Raw genomic sequence first — 18,450 nt, 5'->3', positions numbered from 1 at the left:
GGGGGCGAGCCACGCGTCCCCAGTTTCCGAGGTCTCCGCAACAAGTCTGAACAGGAATAAAAGACTAAGTATGCATGTAAAAACCTTAGGCGTTTCCACAGACAGTGCAGGATGTGGTAAGCTTGCTGCGCTCCTCATTTGCTTCATCACATAGGAATCCGATTCCCCTGTAAACTAATGGAATTAGAGTAGAAACAGTGTGTGGGGGAAATTGTTTATATTACAAGACTCATACTCATTTAAGCATGTCGTTTTATGAATAAGCAATTTTCATTAATAAACTATGGAGGCCACAATTTTAATATGCTCGTTTATATTGTAAATTTGATGACTATTTGAAGGCTTTGATGATACCGTCCCAAGTTCTTGTCTTAGCTACAAAATTTCTAACTTTTGCTGTAGACCTCATGGGAGTATATATGTGTTTTGTCTGAGAATTATTCACCTAAAGGTTGAGACTTGAGTATATTTCATACAAGTTCTATGTATATTGGCCCTCAGGAAGAAAGCAATATGCAGTTAACCCACCTTATTCTCGTGTGCCTTATTTTTAAAAACTAATCAGTTTCTTAATTACCAAGTAGCAGAAATAAAACCAGGTTTTTAAAAATGTCCCACTGTTCTTTGTGAAGACAAAATGTGTTTTTCTTCTTTGGTAGACATAGGTTTTCGCGTCTTCATTTAATTTGCTGGAAAAGTAAGTTATTTAATAGATCAATACATTTAGTAAAAAGTCTCTCCATTTATACTCAGCTGTCTGGCACTAGAAACTAGTAATAAAGGCGCTTTAATAAACTTATAAAGAATTTATCTTTGTACCTGACAACAATGTAATGCTTGCTGTTTAATTCAGTTATTCTAGTGCAATGCAGGCATCATTCAGGGAAAAAATCATGTTATAAATATCCATTTTCAGGAGTTTATTTTTTAGTTTACCAGGCTCATCAAAATAATTCTGAAGAAGAATTACTATTAACCAGGTTGGTTCATCCAGTCAAATTGTTGGGGGTTAAATTTTTTTGGCATGTTTTAAACATTACTAGTTTTATTGTGAGTCACTAGACAGTTTCATATGTTAAGTGTTCACGAGACTGCAAGATACAGGCACCTTTTAAGATTTTTCCAAAGACATAGCCACTCAGTGGCTCTTTGTGCCCAATTGTATTTATTGAACATACATGTTAAAGTTGTAAGGAAGATATATTTAAAAGGCTTATAAACAGACATAAAATGATGCCACCACAATGCTAAAATCAAGTCCCAGTCAACAGAAGAGGGAGTGTTCTTTTCAAGTGGATATGGCTTTAATTGGAAATTCATACAGCACATTAGATGGTGAGCCTGGTTTCCTTTTATATGTGGTGTTACTACTTAAGTCTGGAAAATTAGATAAGATTTAGCATCACTTAATTTTGCAATCTGTTTTAAATTCCAGTCCTACTATTGGCTTGTTCCTTTATACAAGTTACTCAACTTGCCTTAGTTTCCTCATTTGTGTGAAGGATGCAATAATCCCTTTACATAAGATGAAAAGGTATCATATGAATCATGGAATTTAGTCTCTGGCTTCAAGCATCAATAAATGGGTTACCTTTCTAGGTATGGAACCCAAGCACAGCCTTAAATTTGTAATTACATGACAGGTTATCTAATCAGTGATTAAAATACATACCTTAAAGGTAAGCCAGGGATTTAAAAGCGTGGACAGGGCCCCCTTGCGTTCCAGCCACAAGCTCTGTGTTTAAGGCAGGAAACGTCAGTGCTGGCACCTGTGCTGTGATGAGAGGCCCCGTTTTCCACACCTTTGCCCGCGGGAGCAGACCTTGCACTTCGCGAAATCCAGGAAGCAGCCAGTGTCTACTGACCCGCGGGTGTGCCCAGCGGGGGGGGGCACAGCTGAAGCTTTGACGCTTAGCACGGGTGGCCGACACCAGGGGAAAGGGAGCTGGACCAGTGCGCACACACCGGTCATTCTCAAGGCAACAAGCAGCTCCTCCTGCCCCTCTGGCCGCCTTTAGTTCTGCGGCAATGCTTACACCCAGGTGGGAAAGCGGGACGGGGCAATGCTGAGGCTGCAGCAGCTGTCATTCTCCCTGGGCCCGGGACCGAGCTGTAACTGCCACGGGGAGCAGAGGTCTGAAGTGGACCATCAGTTACTTGAACTTCAGTGCTTCTCACAGTTACATGGGGGAAATGGATACCCAGTTTTTCTGTTGGACACGCTAAACAAATATCTGTCAGCACAGGAATATCATCTTGTCTGCTTAAAAGGATTTCCATCTCTTAAGTTCATGTTCTTTGTTCCAAAGATCCCTGCATCACTTACCTGTAGGGCGCGACCTTTCGTCTCAATGGGGAGAGTAAATGCAGAAACGGCACATAGGACACAGACCGATGAGAAGAGGCACAGGGCCCCCAGCAGTGAGGTGCTCATCAGAACCTGCAAGTCAAAGGAGGACTTGATTTATTGTACCCTAGGCACTTCTAAACTGATCCTCACATCAAAGGGGAAAGAGGGACTCACCAGTGAAGCCTGAAAAAGGTTTTTTGGAAGAAATACAATCTCAGGGTCTCTGAAAAGATCATGTGTCTTGTCCATTATGCTTCACTTCATGTGTGACAAAACTATCTGGTGACCTTTTTCCCACAGTCAGAATGGATTTCTGCCACTCTAGACACATCCTTTGGCCCGGATCCTCTCACCCTAGTAGTGCCGAGTTCAGACAGGCCATCTCCATGTCAGTTTCTGCAGGACTGTGCCCAAAGTTAGCAAAAAGCCAAGCACCTGGTACTTGTCAACTCATCTTACAAAAATGAACTAATTAAGGAATCTAGTTATAGAATATTGCAATTTGGAGAGGCCTAGAAACTCTGGTCTAGTTCAACCTCCTAACTTTACAGATGAGCTTAGCGTCCGAGCTCAGTGGCTACTTGTCCAAAGTCGCACGCAGACTCCTGACAGCGCCATTACCGCCCCCAAGTTCCTGTAAGACAGTTTGAGAGCCCATCCTTTACACAAGGCCTGCTGCCTTCCAGTAACTCATTCCATTTGGCATGCCCATAATATTAGCCTCGTTAACTGTTTTGTAGTTGGCCTAGCAAATAACAGGTACCATTTTTTACTTTATTTCCCAAAACAGGAGTCATAAATATTGTGTGTGTGAATCCATTTATAAGACTGGGAAGCTAGCCTCAAAAAAGGGCAAGTGTGCAGAAACCAAGAGACCAGGCAGCCTGAATCATGAGCACACCATGCCAGAGTTAGGCTTGTGTCTAAATTCTGCCATTGCTGCCCCTTTTACTTTTGAACATCAAAATTCTCACCACCAAAAAAATGAATTTTAAACTGTCCCCACCTCTGGGACCCGGGGTGGGTTGAGTTTAGCTCAAACTGCTCAACCAGCTAGGATCAGGGAGAGCAACTGCTTTGTCGTCGGCTTTCCTAGAGGGGTACAGGGTTCTGCTTCCTAGCCGGGCTTGAGCACTCTAGGGGATGTTACTGGATATTCTTACAATAAATTTTAAGTTAACCCAAGTCAATTTCTACTGTTTGCAAGTGAGTAATATCTGATTATAAAAATCGTCTGGGAAGTTTGTTAAAATGCTGGTCTCAGGCCCTACTCTAGATTAACTATCAAAATGAAAGATCTGATAATCTCTACTTCTAAAAATCAGCCCAGACCAAGGACTGTAAGAACATTACCTAATAAAGTTTCAGTCCAACAAGACAATCCTAAAAGTTTATACACCAAACAAAAGAGCCTCAAAATGCATTCAGTAAAAACAAAGAAATAGATAAATCCACATACAGTCGGGAGATTTCAGTGCCCTTCTCTCAGCAATTGATAGAACTAGATACAAAATAAGCCAAGTTTTTTTAAAAAGCTATTCAACACCATCAGCATCCAGAATCTAATTGACATACAACACATTGCCCAACAACAGCAGAATATATATTCTTTTCTAGCCCGTGGAGCATTCACCAAACAGACCATATTCTGGGCCATAAAATGAACCTCAAAAGATTTTAAAGGATTAAAATTATAGAATGGGTTCAAGCTATAAATAACAAAGACAACAGCAAAATCTCAAAGCTTTTAAACTGTGTCAAGGGAGTCTCAAAAATTAAAATATATAGAATGTTATGAAAATACAGTAAGTTTGTGAGACACAGCTAATGATAAAAATAGGAATAAATGGATTAGACATGAAAATTATAACTATTAAGGGACATGAAGAATTGAGTATTTCTTAGATGGAAAAATACATTTTTATTATATAACATAATTCTCACCAAAGTAATCTGTAATTAATTCTAATGGATTTCAAAATCCCACTAGGATTTTTAAAAAATCAATTTTGGGGAAGAATTGTTTCTATCTAAAGTTAATTTGAAAGAATTAAAAAGTCAGGAAACCTGAAAACATGCGTGAGGGTGGGAGAGTCTGAGGGAGGTTATTAGCCTAAGAGGCGTTAAACTTTCAGTCATTAGCAGTGTCACTGGTGCCAAAATAGATACAAGTATCTATGGAAATTTGGTTTATTATAATAGGGGCGTAGTAAATCAGTTGAGAGGAGCCAAACAGCAGGATGATTCGTGGCCTGGGAACAACCATCTGGGCATTGTTCTGTTGCTTTTTAAAGCTGGGTCCTGACCTCAGGCTTAAGCATAAATTGACTTTCAGTGTTTTAGAAATATGGATAAACAAGTGGTGAAGGGCATTAAACATGACACAAAACATTAACTCAAGTGAAAATAATTGATAAATTCACTACAAAAATATTTTAAATTTTGTGTGCCAGTAAAATCAAAAAGCAAACCACAATATCTGTATTATAGTAATAACTGGCTAATTGCAAATCACGTAAATAATTTACAGAAAAATACAAATGGGTAATAAAAGGTGCATAGCCTTACTAAAAATGAACAAATTGCAGATTAAGATGATATAATGTATTTTGCACCATATCAAAAGAGGTTTAAAAGAAAAGGATATATCCCTTTTGGTGATAATGGATAGAAACAGATGCTCGTTTAAGAACATGTTAATATATCAGGGAATGTATAAATTTTTAAAAAAGACAATTTGACAAGATCACAATTTGAAATGTCCGATCTAAAAATTATCCAGTAGTTTTTCTACAAAATTCTGCTTTTCCCTCGACATCTGCCAGCCACTCTGAGGCCCCCGCCCTGTGGTAGAGGCCCCCTAACCACCCTGTAAAGCAGACCCTCATCACGGTCTCCTTCCCGGTCTTGTACGTTTGCACAGCATTCCTCACGTCTCACATATTAAACTGCCCCGTGTCCTTTCTCCACTAAATGGAACTTCAGAGAATCTGGGGCCTTGACTTGTGCAGTCCCCGGAGCGTAGAAGAGCTTGATGACTGTTGAATGAATGACAGTTGTTGCACACATACAAAGGTGTGTGTGTGATGTTCAGTGTCCCACTGTGAAACCAACGAGAAATAACATGGAAGCAACTTATTCACAAACAAGCTAATGACAATGGCACATGGGCGGGGCAGAGATCTATGCACATGCTTGAAAGCATGGGGCTCATCCACACCCGTGACATGGGAGGATTAAGGAGAAAAGGCAGTTGCAGTGTGGGTGTGGGTGTGTCCACATATATATATATATGGATGTGGGGGGGGTGGGTTTGTGATTGTATGTTATACACGGGCCTATCTACATACACACACACATAGTGCCAAGAGGAGTCTGGCTCCACTTGATGGCTACTGACAGCCTTTAAGCCTCACCCTTCTCTCTTCCCCTTGTTCCCCAACTTCTGGACAAACTAATAAAAAAGCCTGAATGCTCCTTCCTGTGGTGCTAGCCGGAGATTTCAATTACACGAGCCCCTGCCCTAGCATGGAACCCTCACTACCGACAATAGAAACCCCCGCCAAGCTTCTTTCCTTGCCCTCAGGCCATTTCAGGTTTGTGAGAGGCCTGCCCTCTCCCAGAGGCTTGAAATAGGTCATTAAGTAAAAAGTATATCTACACATAGACACACGCTGTAAATATGTAAAAAATAAATATGCGTATTTACATATATACAAATGCTGCTGGTACCCAGGTATATCAAGGGAGACAAACATATACCTTGAAAAGCATTTGGAAGAATATACCCCAAACTATTGAGAGACAGTGTTTATCTCTGGTGATCAAATTACAAAGAATTTTTCCATTCTTGGTTATACATTTCTGTATTTGAAGTTTTACAACATTTTTATATTCAGAAAAAAAAAATCCCAAAATGATTGTAAGTCTTGTCAATAAAAATAAACACTGAACTATGTCTGACTCAAGAAGTAAAAAGTTAATCTAAGAAACTAGTGCAAAAGAATTCATAAAAACAAAAGCCTAAATGAATAAATTAAAAACAGATGAACTGATCCAAGAGCTATTTTAGAAAACTAGTTATGAAAGTGACAAAATCCTAAGTGCATGGAATTAAGAATGTGAAAGGAAATAGTCACTAATACAGGGGATGAAAAGAGCCATAGCAATTCTACCCCCAGTTCTTTGCTTATAAATTTGAATAAGTAGATATTCAATAAAAATGTTTCCTGGCATTTACTCAAGGATATAAAACCAATAGAAAGAACCAGAGAAGAGCGACTTAAAAAGCACATCCTTGCCCAGCCAGCGTGTTTGAGTGTCGACCCTTGATCCAGGCGATCGGGGTTCGATTCCCGGTCAGGGCCCATGCCCGGGTTGTGGGCTCGATCCCAGGCGGGGGTGTGCAGGAGGCAGCCGGCCAATGACACATCATTGACATTTCTATCTTTCCCCTCCCTCCCTCTCTCTCTCTCAAATCAATAAAAAATACTAAAAAAAATTAAAAGTACATCCGTACCTTCTCAAAAGGCCCAGGATGCACTTTCATAGACCAGTTCTTCCAAATCTCTAAGGAACAGTCCAGGGAAAGAAGAAACATTTTTCATGAAATCTGGATGACAGTGAGAACCCAGGAAAGATAAAACACAAACACCAACCCGCCACCTCATGTATGAGTACTGATTCAAGATCTATAAGTAAAACGCTGGGACATAAAACTCCGCGCTTCACCTGGAGAGAGAACAGGCTAAATGAGGTCCTCGCCCCTGTCACACCTTTATCGTGATCTGAAAGCTCTCCTTGCCCACGCCTGCGCCCTCCCACTGGCCCTTCCAGGTACTTCCCTATAAACCTCTTGGATATGTAACTCCATGGTGGCATCTGCTTTTCTGAGGACCCGAACTATTTCAATAAAATAGTTGGATACAAAAAAGTAAAAATAATGCATTTTCTTTTTATAAGAAATAGCCAGTTAGGAACATCACTCACAGAATGTTCTGAGTACCCAGTATATGCCAGGCCCTGGAGAAAGGAGCTAGGAATAAAAAATTAACAAAATATATACATATCCCTGCCCTCGTGGGGCCTAAAGTCTACTGGAACGGAGAGATTTTAAATAGCCTGACAAATAGGTAACCACAATCAATATGCAATATGAAGGAACATGGCAAAGTGTCAAAAGAGCTCCTAACGGAGACTAAATTTGGGGCAAGAGGGAGGGCTTTCCTAAGCAGGGGACGAGTCAGCTAACCGGAGGCGGGGCTGGGGTGGGAGGGGTGAGGGCTTCCACAAAAGGGAAAAGGCAACCTTCGGAATGGGAGAAACTATTTGCAAATCATATCTGATAAGGGCGTAATATCCAAAATATATAAACGTTTACGACTCAATAAAAGACAAGTCATTTAAAAGCGGGCGGAGCCCCGGATGGGTAGCTCAGCTGGTTAGAGCGTCGTCCCGATACGGCAAGGTTATGAGTTCGATCCCTGGTCAGGGCACATTCAAGAAGCAACCAAAGAACGAATAAATAAGTGGAACAACAAATCGATGTGTCTGTCTGCCTGTCTCAATATTTTTTAAAATATTTTTTAAGTTACCTTTATTAAAAAAAAAAAAAAAAGTGGGCAGAGGATCCGAATAGACATTTTTCCAAAGAAGAGATACAGATGGTCAACAGGTACTTGAAAAGTTGGTTGCTCAACATCAGTAATCTTCAGGGAAATGTAAAACAAAATCACAGCGAGATATCACCTCACACCTGTCAGAATGGCTGTTATCAAAAGACAAGAGGCAACAAGTGTGGGCAAGGATGTGAAGAAAGGGGAACCCTTGTGCGCTGCTGGTGGGAATACGTGGTGCGGCCACTGTGGAAATCAGCAGAGAGAGTCCTCAAAAAGTTAGAAATAGAGCTACCATGTGACCCAGCCATCCTGTTTCTGGATATTTATCCAAAAGAACCAAAAACGTTAACTCGAAGACGTATCTGCTCTCCTGTGTTGGTTGCAGCATTATTTACAATAGCCGAGACACAGAAACAAAGTAAGTGTCCACTGGTGGGTGAATGCGTAAAGAAAATGCGCTATACGCATGCGATGGAATACTAGCCACACAAAAGGGGGAAATCCTGGCACTTGAAACAGCGTAGGTGGATCTTGAGAGCACTGTGCTAAGAGAAAGGAGCCGGGCGGAGAAAGACAAATATGTCTCACTTATGTGTGGAATCTAAAAACAAACAAAGGAACAAAAAGTCTGAACTCAGATTGATGGTTGTAAGAGGGGGTGGTGGGTGGAGAAGGAGGCAAAATAGATGAAGGGGGTCAAAAGATACAAGTTTCCAGTTACAAAATAAGTCCTGGGGATATAACATACAGCATGACATGCACAGGTAATAATACCGTATTGTATAGTTGAAAGTTGCTCAGATAGTAAATCTTAAAAATTCCCATCACAAGAAAACTGTATAACTATGAGTGGTGATGGATGTTAACTAGACTCACCGTGTGACCATTTTGTGATACATACATATATCAAATTGTTATATCAAATACCTGAAACTAATATACTGTTATATATAAAGTATATCTCAGTTAAAAAAGTATGAGCAATGATCTAATTTGCATAAATGTATATGCATATTTATACATACATATACTTAACTATATTGAAAGAGCTTCATTAAAATATTTCTATTTCTTATCTCCAGTAAAAGACCAGGTAAGTGAAATTTTAATTTTAGTTTTTTTATTTTTAGCAAAGAAGGAAAAAATCACAGCTGGTCAAAATTGCCTTTGGAAATCGCTTAAATCACTCAAAATACAATAAACACAAATACATTTATGAGCCACACTTGACACTGACAAAGACTCTCCTTGCCCAAGCTCCAGCCAGGCTCCTCCAAGCCTCTCCTGGCCTGGGCCTCAGCCTCTGTCTGCAGAGACTCGGTTCCCAAAAGCTCAGGGCCGCACCCCGGGACGACCCGAGCCCCCTGCAGGCGCCGCCTGAGATAACTCGGGCGCCCGGAGAATTTACCGCCTGTTCAGCCAACGCCCGAAAAGAGGGCCCTGTCTGGCCTCACATGGGCCAAGCTCCCTCCCTGCTTTTTGCAATTTTTCATTTCCCTGACTACCAGACCCCGCAAGCCGCCCTTTAAAACAGCCAGTCAGCCCTGGCCAGCATCGCTCAGTGGTTAGTGTCAGCCGCACACTGAAGGGTCCCGGGTTCGAGTCCATAGCTGGGTTGCAGGTTTGCTCCCCGGCCCCACTCGGGGCACGTTCGGGAGGCAACCAATCGATGTGTGTCTCTCATGTGGTTTCTCTTTCTCCCTCCCTCCCTCCCTTCTCTAAAACTCAACGGAAAAAATATCCTTGGGTGAAGATTAACAACAACAACAAAAAATGCTCAGTCACCTCTGTATAAATCTAAGTTGAATTCTGTTCACACTGGACTCTTTCCCCTATTGCAATAGTTATTACTGATCAAAATTTGTCTTTACTTTAGTTCCCAGGTTTATCTTTAACACTATAGTTTCTTGATAAATTTATGGCCCGTTAGAAATCACTTATGAACATATAAAACGGATGATCTTTCATTCCGTGAACTTGTGAAGCCCTGGGGACCATCTTCTGCACTGACTGATCGGGTTTTCATGCTGCTGGAGATAAGGGATTTGGTAGGACGAGAATCGTTGCTCAGCTGTGACAATTCCATTAGAGCTTTTTGAGACCCTTGAAAGATAAAGGTGTGTCTTGTATCCTTATTTTTCTGTGCAGAAATTTAAAGTTTTTATGCAGTCTTTTCCTGTATCTTTGCACTATACAAGAAAGGGTTTTCTGGAATCTTCCTTTTCATGTGACTAGTACATGGCAGTGTAAAATTAGGGTTTTATTATGAGCTTGTTCCACCCCTATCCTCCCCTCTTTGCCCCCCCCAAGTCACTATATAAGCAACCAGAGTGTTTTTTTTAAATGCAAAACTGACTGCCTCACTCACCTGCTTAAAACCCTTAAATTTCCTACTACCCCTAAGGAAAAAATCCAAAGTCCTCAATAGGTCTGTCTGCAGGGACATTCTCCCCGCACATCTGTCCGCTTGCTCACTACAGCCGTTTCCTATTCCTGGAATAAGCCAATACCTGTCCCATCGCCAGGTCCTTGTACCAGCTGCCATCCTACTTGAAATGCTATTTCCCTTTATGAACTGTCAACTCCCCATATTTCAGTCTCAACCCCAGAGAGCCCAGCCTAAAAGACCTGTCACCCCTCTTACTCAATATATTACCTCCAAGGCACTGTCCACAACCTGAAATTATCTTAGCCATGTGCATATTTGTAAAGTACCCAACCTGAATGTGAGTCTCTTGAGGGCAGGAGTCTCGTGCAGGTATGGTGCCCAGGGTCTGACAACATGCTTTCCCAAAACAGAAAGCCCTGACAGTAGCACTTGCCAATGCCCATGGTATAAAAACTACCACACTGTTAATTGCAAGCTACAATGTGACCTCAACCAGCTTATAACATGACATTAACAAATAAATAGAACTGGAACAATGCCAGGCACAGGGTAAGCGTGCAATAAAGGCTACTTGAATGGTGAAATGAGATAAAATAATTCAATTCTATTTTATCAATTATAGATTGTAGCTAATTGAGTCCTTTGTGGTGGTCTAACTGCCAAACTATATAAGAGGGTATCTAGAATTTGTAGAGGATTACTCCAAAAACAACTTGTCGAATGAGTCACGAAAATAGGTTCTTAAATGAAGGAATTCTTCTGCCTCCTAAGAAAGAGTCTGTGTATCCAGCTTCTTTTGAATCCCGAGAGGCTATATGATTTCAGTTAGGAGGGGCAGAGAGCTCCTGGAGAGACAGCCAAGAGCTCTGGAGGCTGTAGAAGGGGCCAGAGAAGAGCTAGTTCGGGCTGTGTTTCATAGTTTGAACTTTGAGGGGTGATGAGATTGAGGGGACGAGACTGGAGATCAGGGACAACTGCTATGCCATTGGGGACAACGCAAGTGAGGCAGGCAAAGAAGTTTTTAAGATTTAATTGATTTTTAGAGAGAGGAAGGGAGGGAAAGAGAAACATCAATGTAAGAGCAAGACATCAACGGGCTGCCTCCTGCATGCCCGGGAACCGAACCGGCAACCTTTTGGTGTCTGGGATGACACCCAACCGAGCCACACCAGCCAGGGCAGAAAAGTGGATTTTTGAAGGTTTTGCTGGGAGTTACGAATTGACTTCCCCATTGGCACCTCTCTAAGAGGCTTACTGTAAAGATTTAAACTGTTTTCAATGCTTTTATTGGATGCTGGACTGTGTTTCGATGTGACACCATGCAAGCCTGGCCACAGGAAAACAGTCTTAGTTGTGTTACCCAGACCCCGTAGTCCCCACAGCTACATGGCCATGGCTAGATGGGCCTATATTGCAAACCTGGGGTGAAGTCCAAAGCCACGTACATGCAGGAGGACCTTACCCGACGTCGCAGAACCCAGGCAGGCCCGGCTAAGGCACCGGAAGGCAGTCCCTGATCGCGGGGAAGGACCCGGTACTGGTCCCATCTGTACTTGAACCTTTAAAACTCCTATTTATTTCTATATCATTAAAGCTTCTAACTGCCAAACATCTTGAAACATTCATTTTAAAGAGATTTTTAAATTAAATGTATAGAGTCATTAAGTGTGTAAACATTTTACTAATTAATAAGCAAATACTGTAATTGGTTTAATAGCCTGTTTTAGGGCAGGAAGAGAGCCAAGTGAAATTAGAAGCTAATCTCCCAGCTGGTACCTTCCCTGTAGGTGGTGGTGCCCCTCAGAGGGTGGGCCACAGACCAACTGCCTCAGATTCACTCAGGGCACTTGTTAGAAATACAGGTGATGGTCCCATATACAGAATCAGTCTTTGGGTAGTCATGAATCTCCACGTTACCAAGTTACCCTGGTAATTCTGACACGCCCTGAAGCTTGAGCACCGTGTCCATGGGAAGGATGACCGACTAGCTCAGGAGTGACACCAAGCCCTGCTGTCCAGGGCAGCTCACCCCACCCCAAACCCAGACAGATATCCTAGCAACAAACAAAACTTTCCAGATGCTAAACCTCCCATTCCTAACCTGTAAGGAAAGCAAAGCACCCCAATCGCATAGTGATTGATAGAACCTATTTATATATATATGTATACATATATAAACTTAAATTTTTAGCAATAACAAAAATACTTTTATTTGAATATTTAGCCTTTTGCCTCGACTGTTATTGGTGGTTGTTATTAGCTAACATTTATTGAGTGCTTACTGTGTTTCAGATGTTGGGCTACGTGCTTTACATGTGTTACTCTTATTTAATGCTCAGAACAAACCTATGCAGTGGGTGCTATTATTTATCTTCATTTGTAAAATTAGGGTGGCATAGATAAATGAGTGACCTACCTGTAAAGAAGGTAAGAAGAGCAGAGCTTTATGGCCGAGGGAGACCTGGTCCCAGTTGGGGATCATTTCTGATCCGTAAACCCACCAAATGCCTTGTGGCCTCAGGATAAATACCCACAAACACCCAGAGAAAGTGTTGCCAGTGGTTGAGAACCGAGAGACTCAATCCCTGATTGAACCTTGGAAAATGAACCATCCCCTGATCTGATCACCCAGAAACAGGATTGTAGTCTTCTGCTGTCTTTCACCATCACATCCTTTTTTTGGGAAATGGTGAAAAAGTAAGAAAGAACTCTGAAAGCAAAGTCACAAGACAAAAGCTGGCCCCATTTTTCCTAAAGACAAATGGGCAAAACCCTTGCAAGACGGTAGAAAGTTCATGCTGAGTTACAGGAAATACTGTACGTGTTAGAGTCTGCTCAGCCCATGACACACCCTTTGTCTGAGAACTGCACCCCTATTTGGGGTTCTGCACCCAATTACCACATGTGGCAAGGGGGTTTCCCCCACACCACTAAGCCAACTCAGTTCTGACACCATCTCCCTGGAGGTGGGCTCAGTCCCGCAAGACTGCGCCCCACTTCAGGTGCCAGTCACAGTCCTGGTTGTCATCTGTGCTTCTACCACCTGGCTGTAAATCAGAGGTTCCCACAACCCCACCTTTGGGTTTGGTTAATGTGCTAGCGCAGCTCCCATGACTCAGAAACCTGTTTACTCACTAAGCTGTTGGTTTATAACAAAGGATATTAGAGAACATCAATCAAAAGCCAGATGAAGAAAATACATAGGGCGAGGTCTCCCACAAAGAAACCTTTGTCCTTGTGGAGTTTGGGGCCCAGCACAGTGGCACATAAAGCATTCTGGTTCCCCAACCTGAATGCTCTCCAAACCCTCCCTTGTGGGTTTTTATAGAGACTTCATTACACATGGCCATTGGTGACTAATTCAACCTCCAGTTCCTCTCCCTTCCCCAGAGGTTGAGGCGGTGGGACTGAAATTCCCAACCCTCTAATTACATGGTTGGTTCCCCGGCAACCAGTCCACATCTTTAGGTACAATCCAAAAGTCACCTCATCAACATAAGGAGACATCCTTGTGGCCCTCATCATTTAGGAAATCACATGTGTTTTAGGAGAAACCAGGACCAAGACCAAATACATCTTTCCTGTTCTAAAATCACATCATCGCAAACCCCCTTCGGCCACATCTGTACAAAACCTTCTTGGCCATGACTGATTTAGCTCAAGTATGAACAATTAACTAGCCAAGCTCCTATGTCACCCATTTCTTCCTTACCCTCCCCCATCAAAACCCAACAAAATCCAAACCCTGCTCACAATGCAGTACCTGCTGTGGACCGACTAGAATCCTGGTGCAGTAATTTAGCTTCCTCCCCTATCCAAATTCCCCAAATGAGGGAAAAATGGCACAAGAAAACTCATTTAAAACAGAAATCCTGGTTATACCCTTAACCTGAAGGGACCCAGGGTCCCTCTTCACCCACCTCCCTTAGGCCCACCCTCCCTGCAGACTTCTGGGTGTACCTGAGATATAAATGGTGCCACCATTGCTCCAATGCGACACAGGGAGCCGCTGGTCCCCATCCCCAAAGCGCGCATCGTGGTGGGGTAGACCTGGAGGGCGGGGCACAGAGCATCAGGTCAGGCCCTTCCTTCTCATCTGCATTTCCCTCCCCAGATCAGGCTTTGGTATATGCAGGGGAGGGCAAAAGCGGGGAAATTAGCACCCATTGTTACCTAAAACATACATCATAGGTAAGGACAGGAATATAATAATACAAATAATACAAATTAATAATAATAAAAGAAACTTTCACATATTCACAACTATAAATCTACTTTTGCCCACTCCTGTATATTAAACCCCAAATATTCTATAAGGATATAGAATAGAAGACATTCATTTTCTCAAGTACACAACTTTGAATTTTTAAACCATAACTATCACAAAAAGAACAAACACTTAGAGCCTGGGGAGGGGGTGGGAGCAGGGTGGAGGGGGTCAATGGGGGTTAAAAAAAAAAGGGGGGGACATCTTTAATACTTCCAACAATGAAGATAAATTTAAAAACAAAGATAAAAACAAAAAATAAAAAGAGAACAAACACTTAGAGCCTGGGGAGGGTATGGGAGCAGGGTGGAGAGGGTCAATGGGGGTTTAAAAAAAAAAAGGGGGGGGGACATCTTTAATACTTTCAACAATAAAGATAAATTTAAACACAAAAAATAAAAAAAGAACAAACACTTAGAAATTATCCTTTAAGTGAGCAAATTCCAAACTATGTGCTTAACTGAATATGCAACATTTAATTTTAGAAAAGCAAGCTCTGGAATCAGATTTCCACTGTAGAGCTATAAATGCATAAAGGTGGTTCTAGAGAAAGAAAATATTCCCCGAATAATGCTTCAAAGAAACCTTAAATAGACTGCCAGATACAGGCTGCACCCCTCACCCTGTTCCCTGCTTGCTGCAACTTTCTAACATTTATAGTAAACACTCAGTCTGTGCTCCATTAATTCAGAATTCTTACAGCAACTGGCATAAGTAAGCAAATGTTATTTAACAAATGAGATTAGAGGGGTAATATATGAAAGTGGTTTTTTGAAACTCTGGAGAATTTTCTCTCAATACATACACCACCAAAAAACCAGCTTTTGTCATTTTACTAAAACAAAGCGTGCAGCCCCTTTCCTAGGCCACATTTTGATAGCCACGGTCTGTCAAGTGCAAAAGCGACCTGCTGTCCTGCCGGGCGGCCACTGGGCCACTGCTAGTTTATAGAAGGGGGGGGCCTCCGCCGGTAGCTTGCTCTCTCTAGTAAATGAGGCTGTGACCGCACCCGAGAGCAGTGGATTCAGCTCCATGGTGGTGGTCTTTTCTCTATATAAGATTAACAAAGTCTTTTGTTCATATTTTGACAATTTAGGGAGATGGAATAGGTGATTTTTAAAATATGTATCAGGAAAAAATACAACCTTTAAATGAAGAAATTCCAAAGTGTTAAATTGAGTATTTCGAATATAGCTTTAGAAGTATAGCATATTACACACCGATTCCTAGGCCCATAAATTCACAAAATAATTTTAGAAACTGTTGTTAATGGAATTAAAAGAAGTGTTACGTATATGTCAAATATGTCAATTTCCTATTTTTACCTGGGCGGGGAGACTATTTCTCTGTGGTTTAATGTTTTGACATGTCACGTCTGTAACCTGAGGAGCCTTCTCCATTTCCAGAAATGGAAACAAAGGCAGCTCTATCGGTCCCCATAGCATTTATTTCTCCAGCTCAATGAATGACAGGAGCATTTAAATACTAAGCTTCCTCTACAGAAACTGTTCATTTCTCAGGATATTAGTTCTTTAGAGTGAAGGCTAATACGAAGAGCCTCTAGCTCCCTGGGGCCATGCCTTGCATGTAGTAGATGTATCAATTCAATAAATTAGGAAAGAATAAACTATTCCATTTCAATGTAAGCTACGTGCAGCAAATAACGATGAAGGGGGTGTGATCTTTCAAAGGAATAAAGGTGAAAAATACATTCTAATTTCAAAAGAGAAATCGGGACTTTCACATGTTAACAGTAATGGGCCCTGTTTCTTCTGGAAGCACAGTGCTATGATGATGAATTGGTTTTTATATTTTTTATATGAACGCTGCTTAGAAAGAAAAGGAGAAGGTCCTATCTTCTCAGACAGTGGCTTTCACTAGACTCAGAGGGGCAGGGGAATCTCCCAACCACATAAACCTTCTGGCATTATTTTAATGGCATGTTTTTAGAAAATCATCAGAAGTCAACAGAAGCCAGGGATGTGTTATCTATGGACGGACACCCTCTCTAAGTAGCAAGTCTTACAGCCCCTGATGGACCAACCCCTTCCCCACACTAACCTCAGCAGTGTAAATGTAGATGGTGTTGAAGTTGGCTGCCACCAAAGCCCTCAGCACGAAGAGAAAGCCAATGAGGCCGGCACTGGGGGACAGGAAGCGAGAGTTGACCAAGGGCGCGCGGAGGCCTTCCGTGGCCCCCACCCGCAGCCAGCCAGCCGCTTCTCAGCTGCCTCGCTGTGCGGTCCTGAAGCAAAGGCCTCATCAGACCTTCAGTCCTACGCCTGCCCTCTCCACTCCCCCGGGTGCCATTCCAGCCTGGCCCCACCGCCGAAAAAGGGTGCAGTTTGCAGGATGAGTGATTTATATTATAACCAAGGCCACTCTAGGGTCGAAAACTAAGAGTGAAATGAATGTTCACAACACAAGTATATTGTATGATATATAATATTACATATCACTAAACTGTCTTCACTATGGTCAGGACAATTTGGTTACCAACTAGAGTCCCGTTTCTCCAGGAAGCTTTGCATGAAGATCCTAAATATTTTGGTAGGTGAAGTGAGTACCCCACACTGATACCCATATCCTGTGATAGCTGAAGAGGGGCCGGGGCCGTGGGAAGAGGGAAGTGCCAGGGTAGATGCCAGGCAAGATCATCCTAGACGACAAGCAGCCCGTTCTCTACTCTCCTGGTGAAAGGGACTTGACCCTGAAGCCCGATGAACACTGGGGATTAGAAGACCCCATCCTAAAACCACCACACAAAATTCAATTACTGTGAAACAACCAGAGAGAAAATACCTTGAGGTGCAAATATTGAGGAGCAGGAAGAATAACGCCGTGCAGCCCATGGTGATAGACAGGCTCAGCCGTCTGCCCAGGAAATTTATGCCCAAGATATTTAGAGGATTCACTGGAAAGCAAATGACAAAGACAATTTCTAGACCCTTGGAACCAAGTGACATAGAGTCCTCCTTGTCATTTCAGAAAGAAATGACAAACCTCGTGTGTCTTCCGACCGAGACCCAGTCACACGGTCATCAACCTTTGACGTACTTTCCCGACGTGGGTCCAAGAATGACAAGCACTGGGGTATATAAAGGACATTTCATGCCCAGCATACCTGTCACGTAGACTTCCTACTGCTAGACCGATATTTCAAATATTTCATACTGTTTTTCATCAAATTCAAGGTGCCGTCGAATTTTAAGCACCATTATTTTATGTCTACTAAAACAGGAACAGAACTGCAACTTAAAATCTAACGCGCCACTGTAAGACACATCCCAATTTCAGAGATGTTGACGTGGGAAGGGAAAATGCATCTTAGAATCCATAAGGTTTAATCATTCAAAGCTGGGCCCCTCCAGACTTCCCCTCCCCACCCCAATCCACAAGGCCGCCGCCAGCAGGACTCGGGAGCTGCTCAGGTCTGCCCGGCAGGAGCCAAGTCTGTGAAGGGTCACGCTCTGTCCCCTGGGGCTCTGAGCTGACTGTCCCCCACCCGAAACAGAGAAAGGAGACACACTTACAGGCAATTTCACCAACAGTGCTGATGATCATGGTCCTGTAGTCAGAGGGGGCAAACATGTGGCAGTAGCAGGGGCTCTGGCCCTCCTCGGAGACCCCCCCGCTCACCCCCACCTTGGACTCCGAATCCGAGCCACAGACCAGGTCCCGCTCCAGCAGCTCGGCACTGGCCAGGATGACACCGTAGTAGGCGAAAGAGATGCCCAGCCTGGAAGGGACAGAAGATGGACATGAGGAAAGGCTGGTGCCGCCAAGAGCTGCAGGGAGAAGGGAGAGAGCTTCAGGAGAAGGCAGA

General features: G+C 42.7%; 1 protein-coding gene across 1 annotated transcript in view; it reads right to left on the bottom strand.

Moving 5' to 3' along the window:
- Nucleotides 1-557: 557 nt before the first annotated feature.
- The window catches only part of SVOPL (SVOP like), a 45,020-nt gene continuing 27,127 nt past the window's right edge, over nucleotides 558-18,450 (bottom strand). The window contains exons 10-15 of the mRNA XM_087821379.1: nucleotides 18,158-18,363; nucleotides 17,427-17,538; nucleotides 16,686-16,767; nucleotides 14,318-14,407; nucleotides 2,327-2,440; nucleotides 558-689 (exon numbers count right to left, since the gene is read on the bottom strand). Coding sequence (XP_087677505.1) covers nucleotides 678-689; nucleotides 2,327-2,440; nucleotides 14,318-14,407; nucleotides 16,686-16,767; nucleotides 17,427-17,538; nucleotides 18,158-18,363 — 616 coding nt within the window. The 3' untranslated portion in view covers nucleotides 558-677. The remainder of the gene's footprint in view (nucleotides 690-2,326; nucleotides 2,441-14,317; nucleotides 14,408-16,685; nucleotides 16,768-17,426; nucleotides 17,539-18,157; nucleotides 18,364-18,450) is intronic.

The sequence above is a fragment of the Miniopterus natalensis genome, chromosome 10 (assembly GCF_054644295.1).
Source record: "Miniopterus natalensis isolate mMinNat1 chromosome 10, mMinNat1.hap1, whole genome shotgun sequence".
NCBI lineage: Eukaryota > Metazoa > Chordata > Mammalia > Chiroptera > Miniopteridae > Miniopterus > Miniopterus natalensis.
Note: the sequence above shows the minus strand (reverse complement) of the source record. Positions and strands in the feature narration are given on the sequence as shown.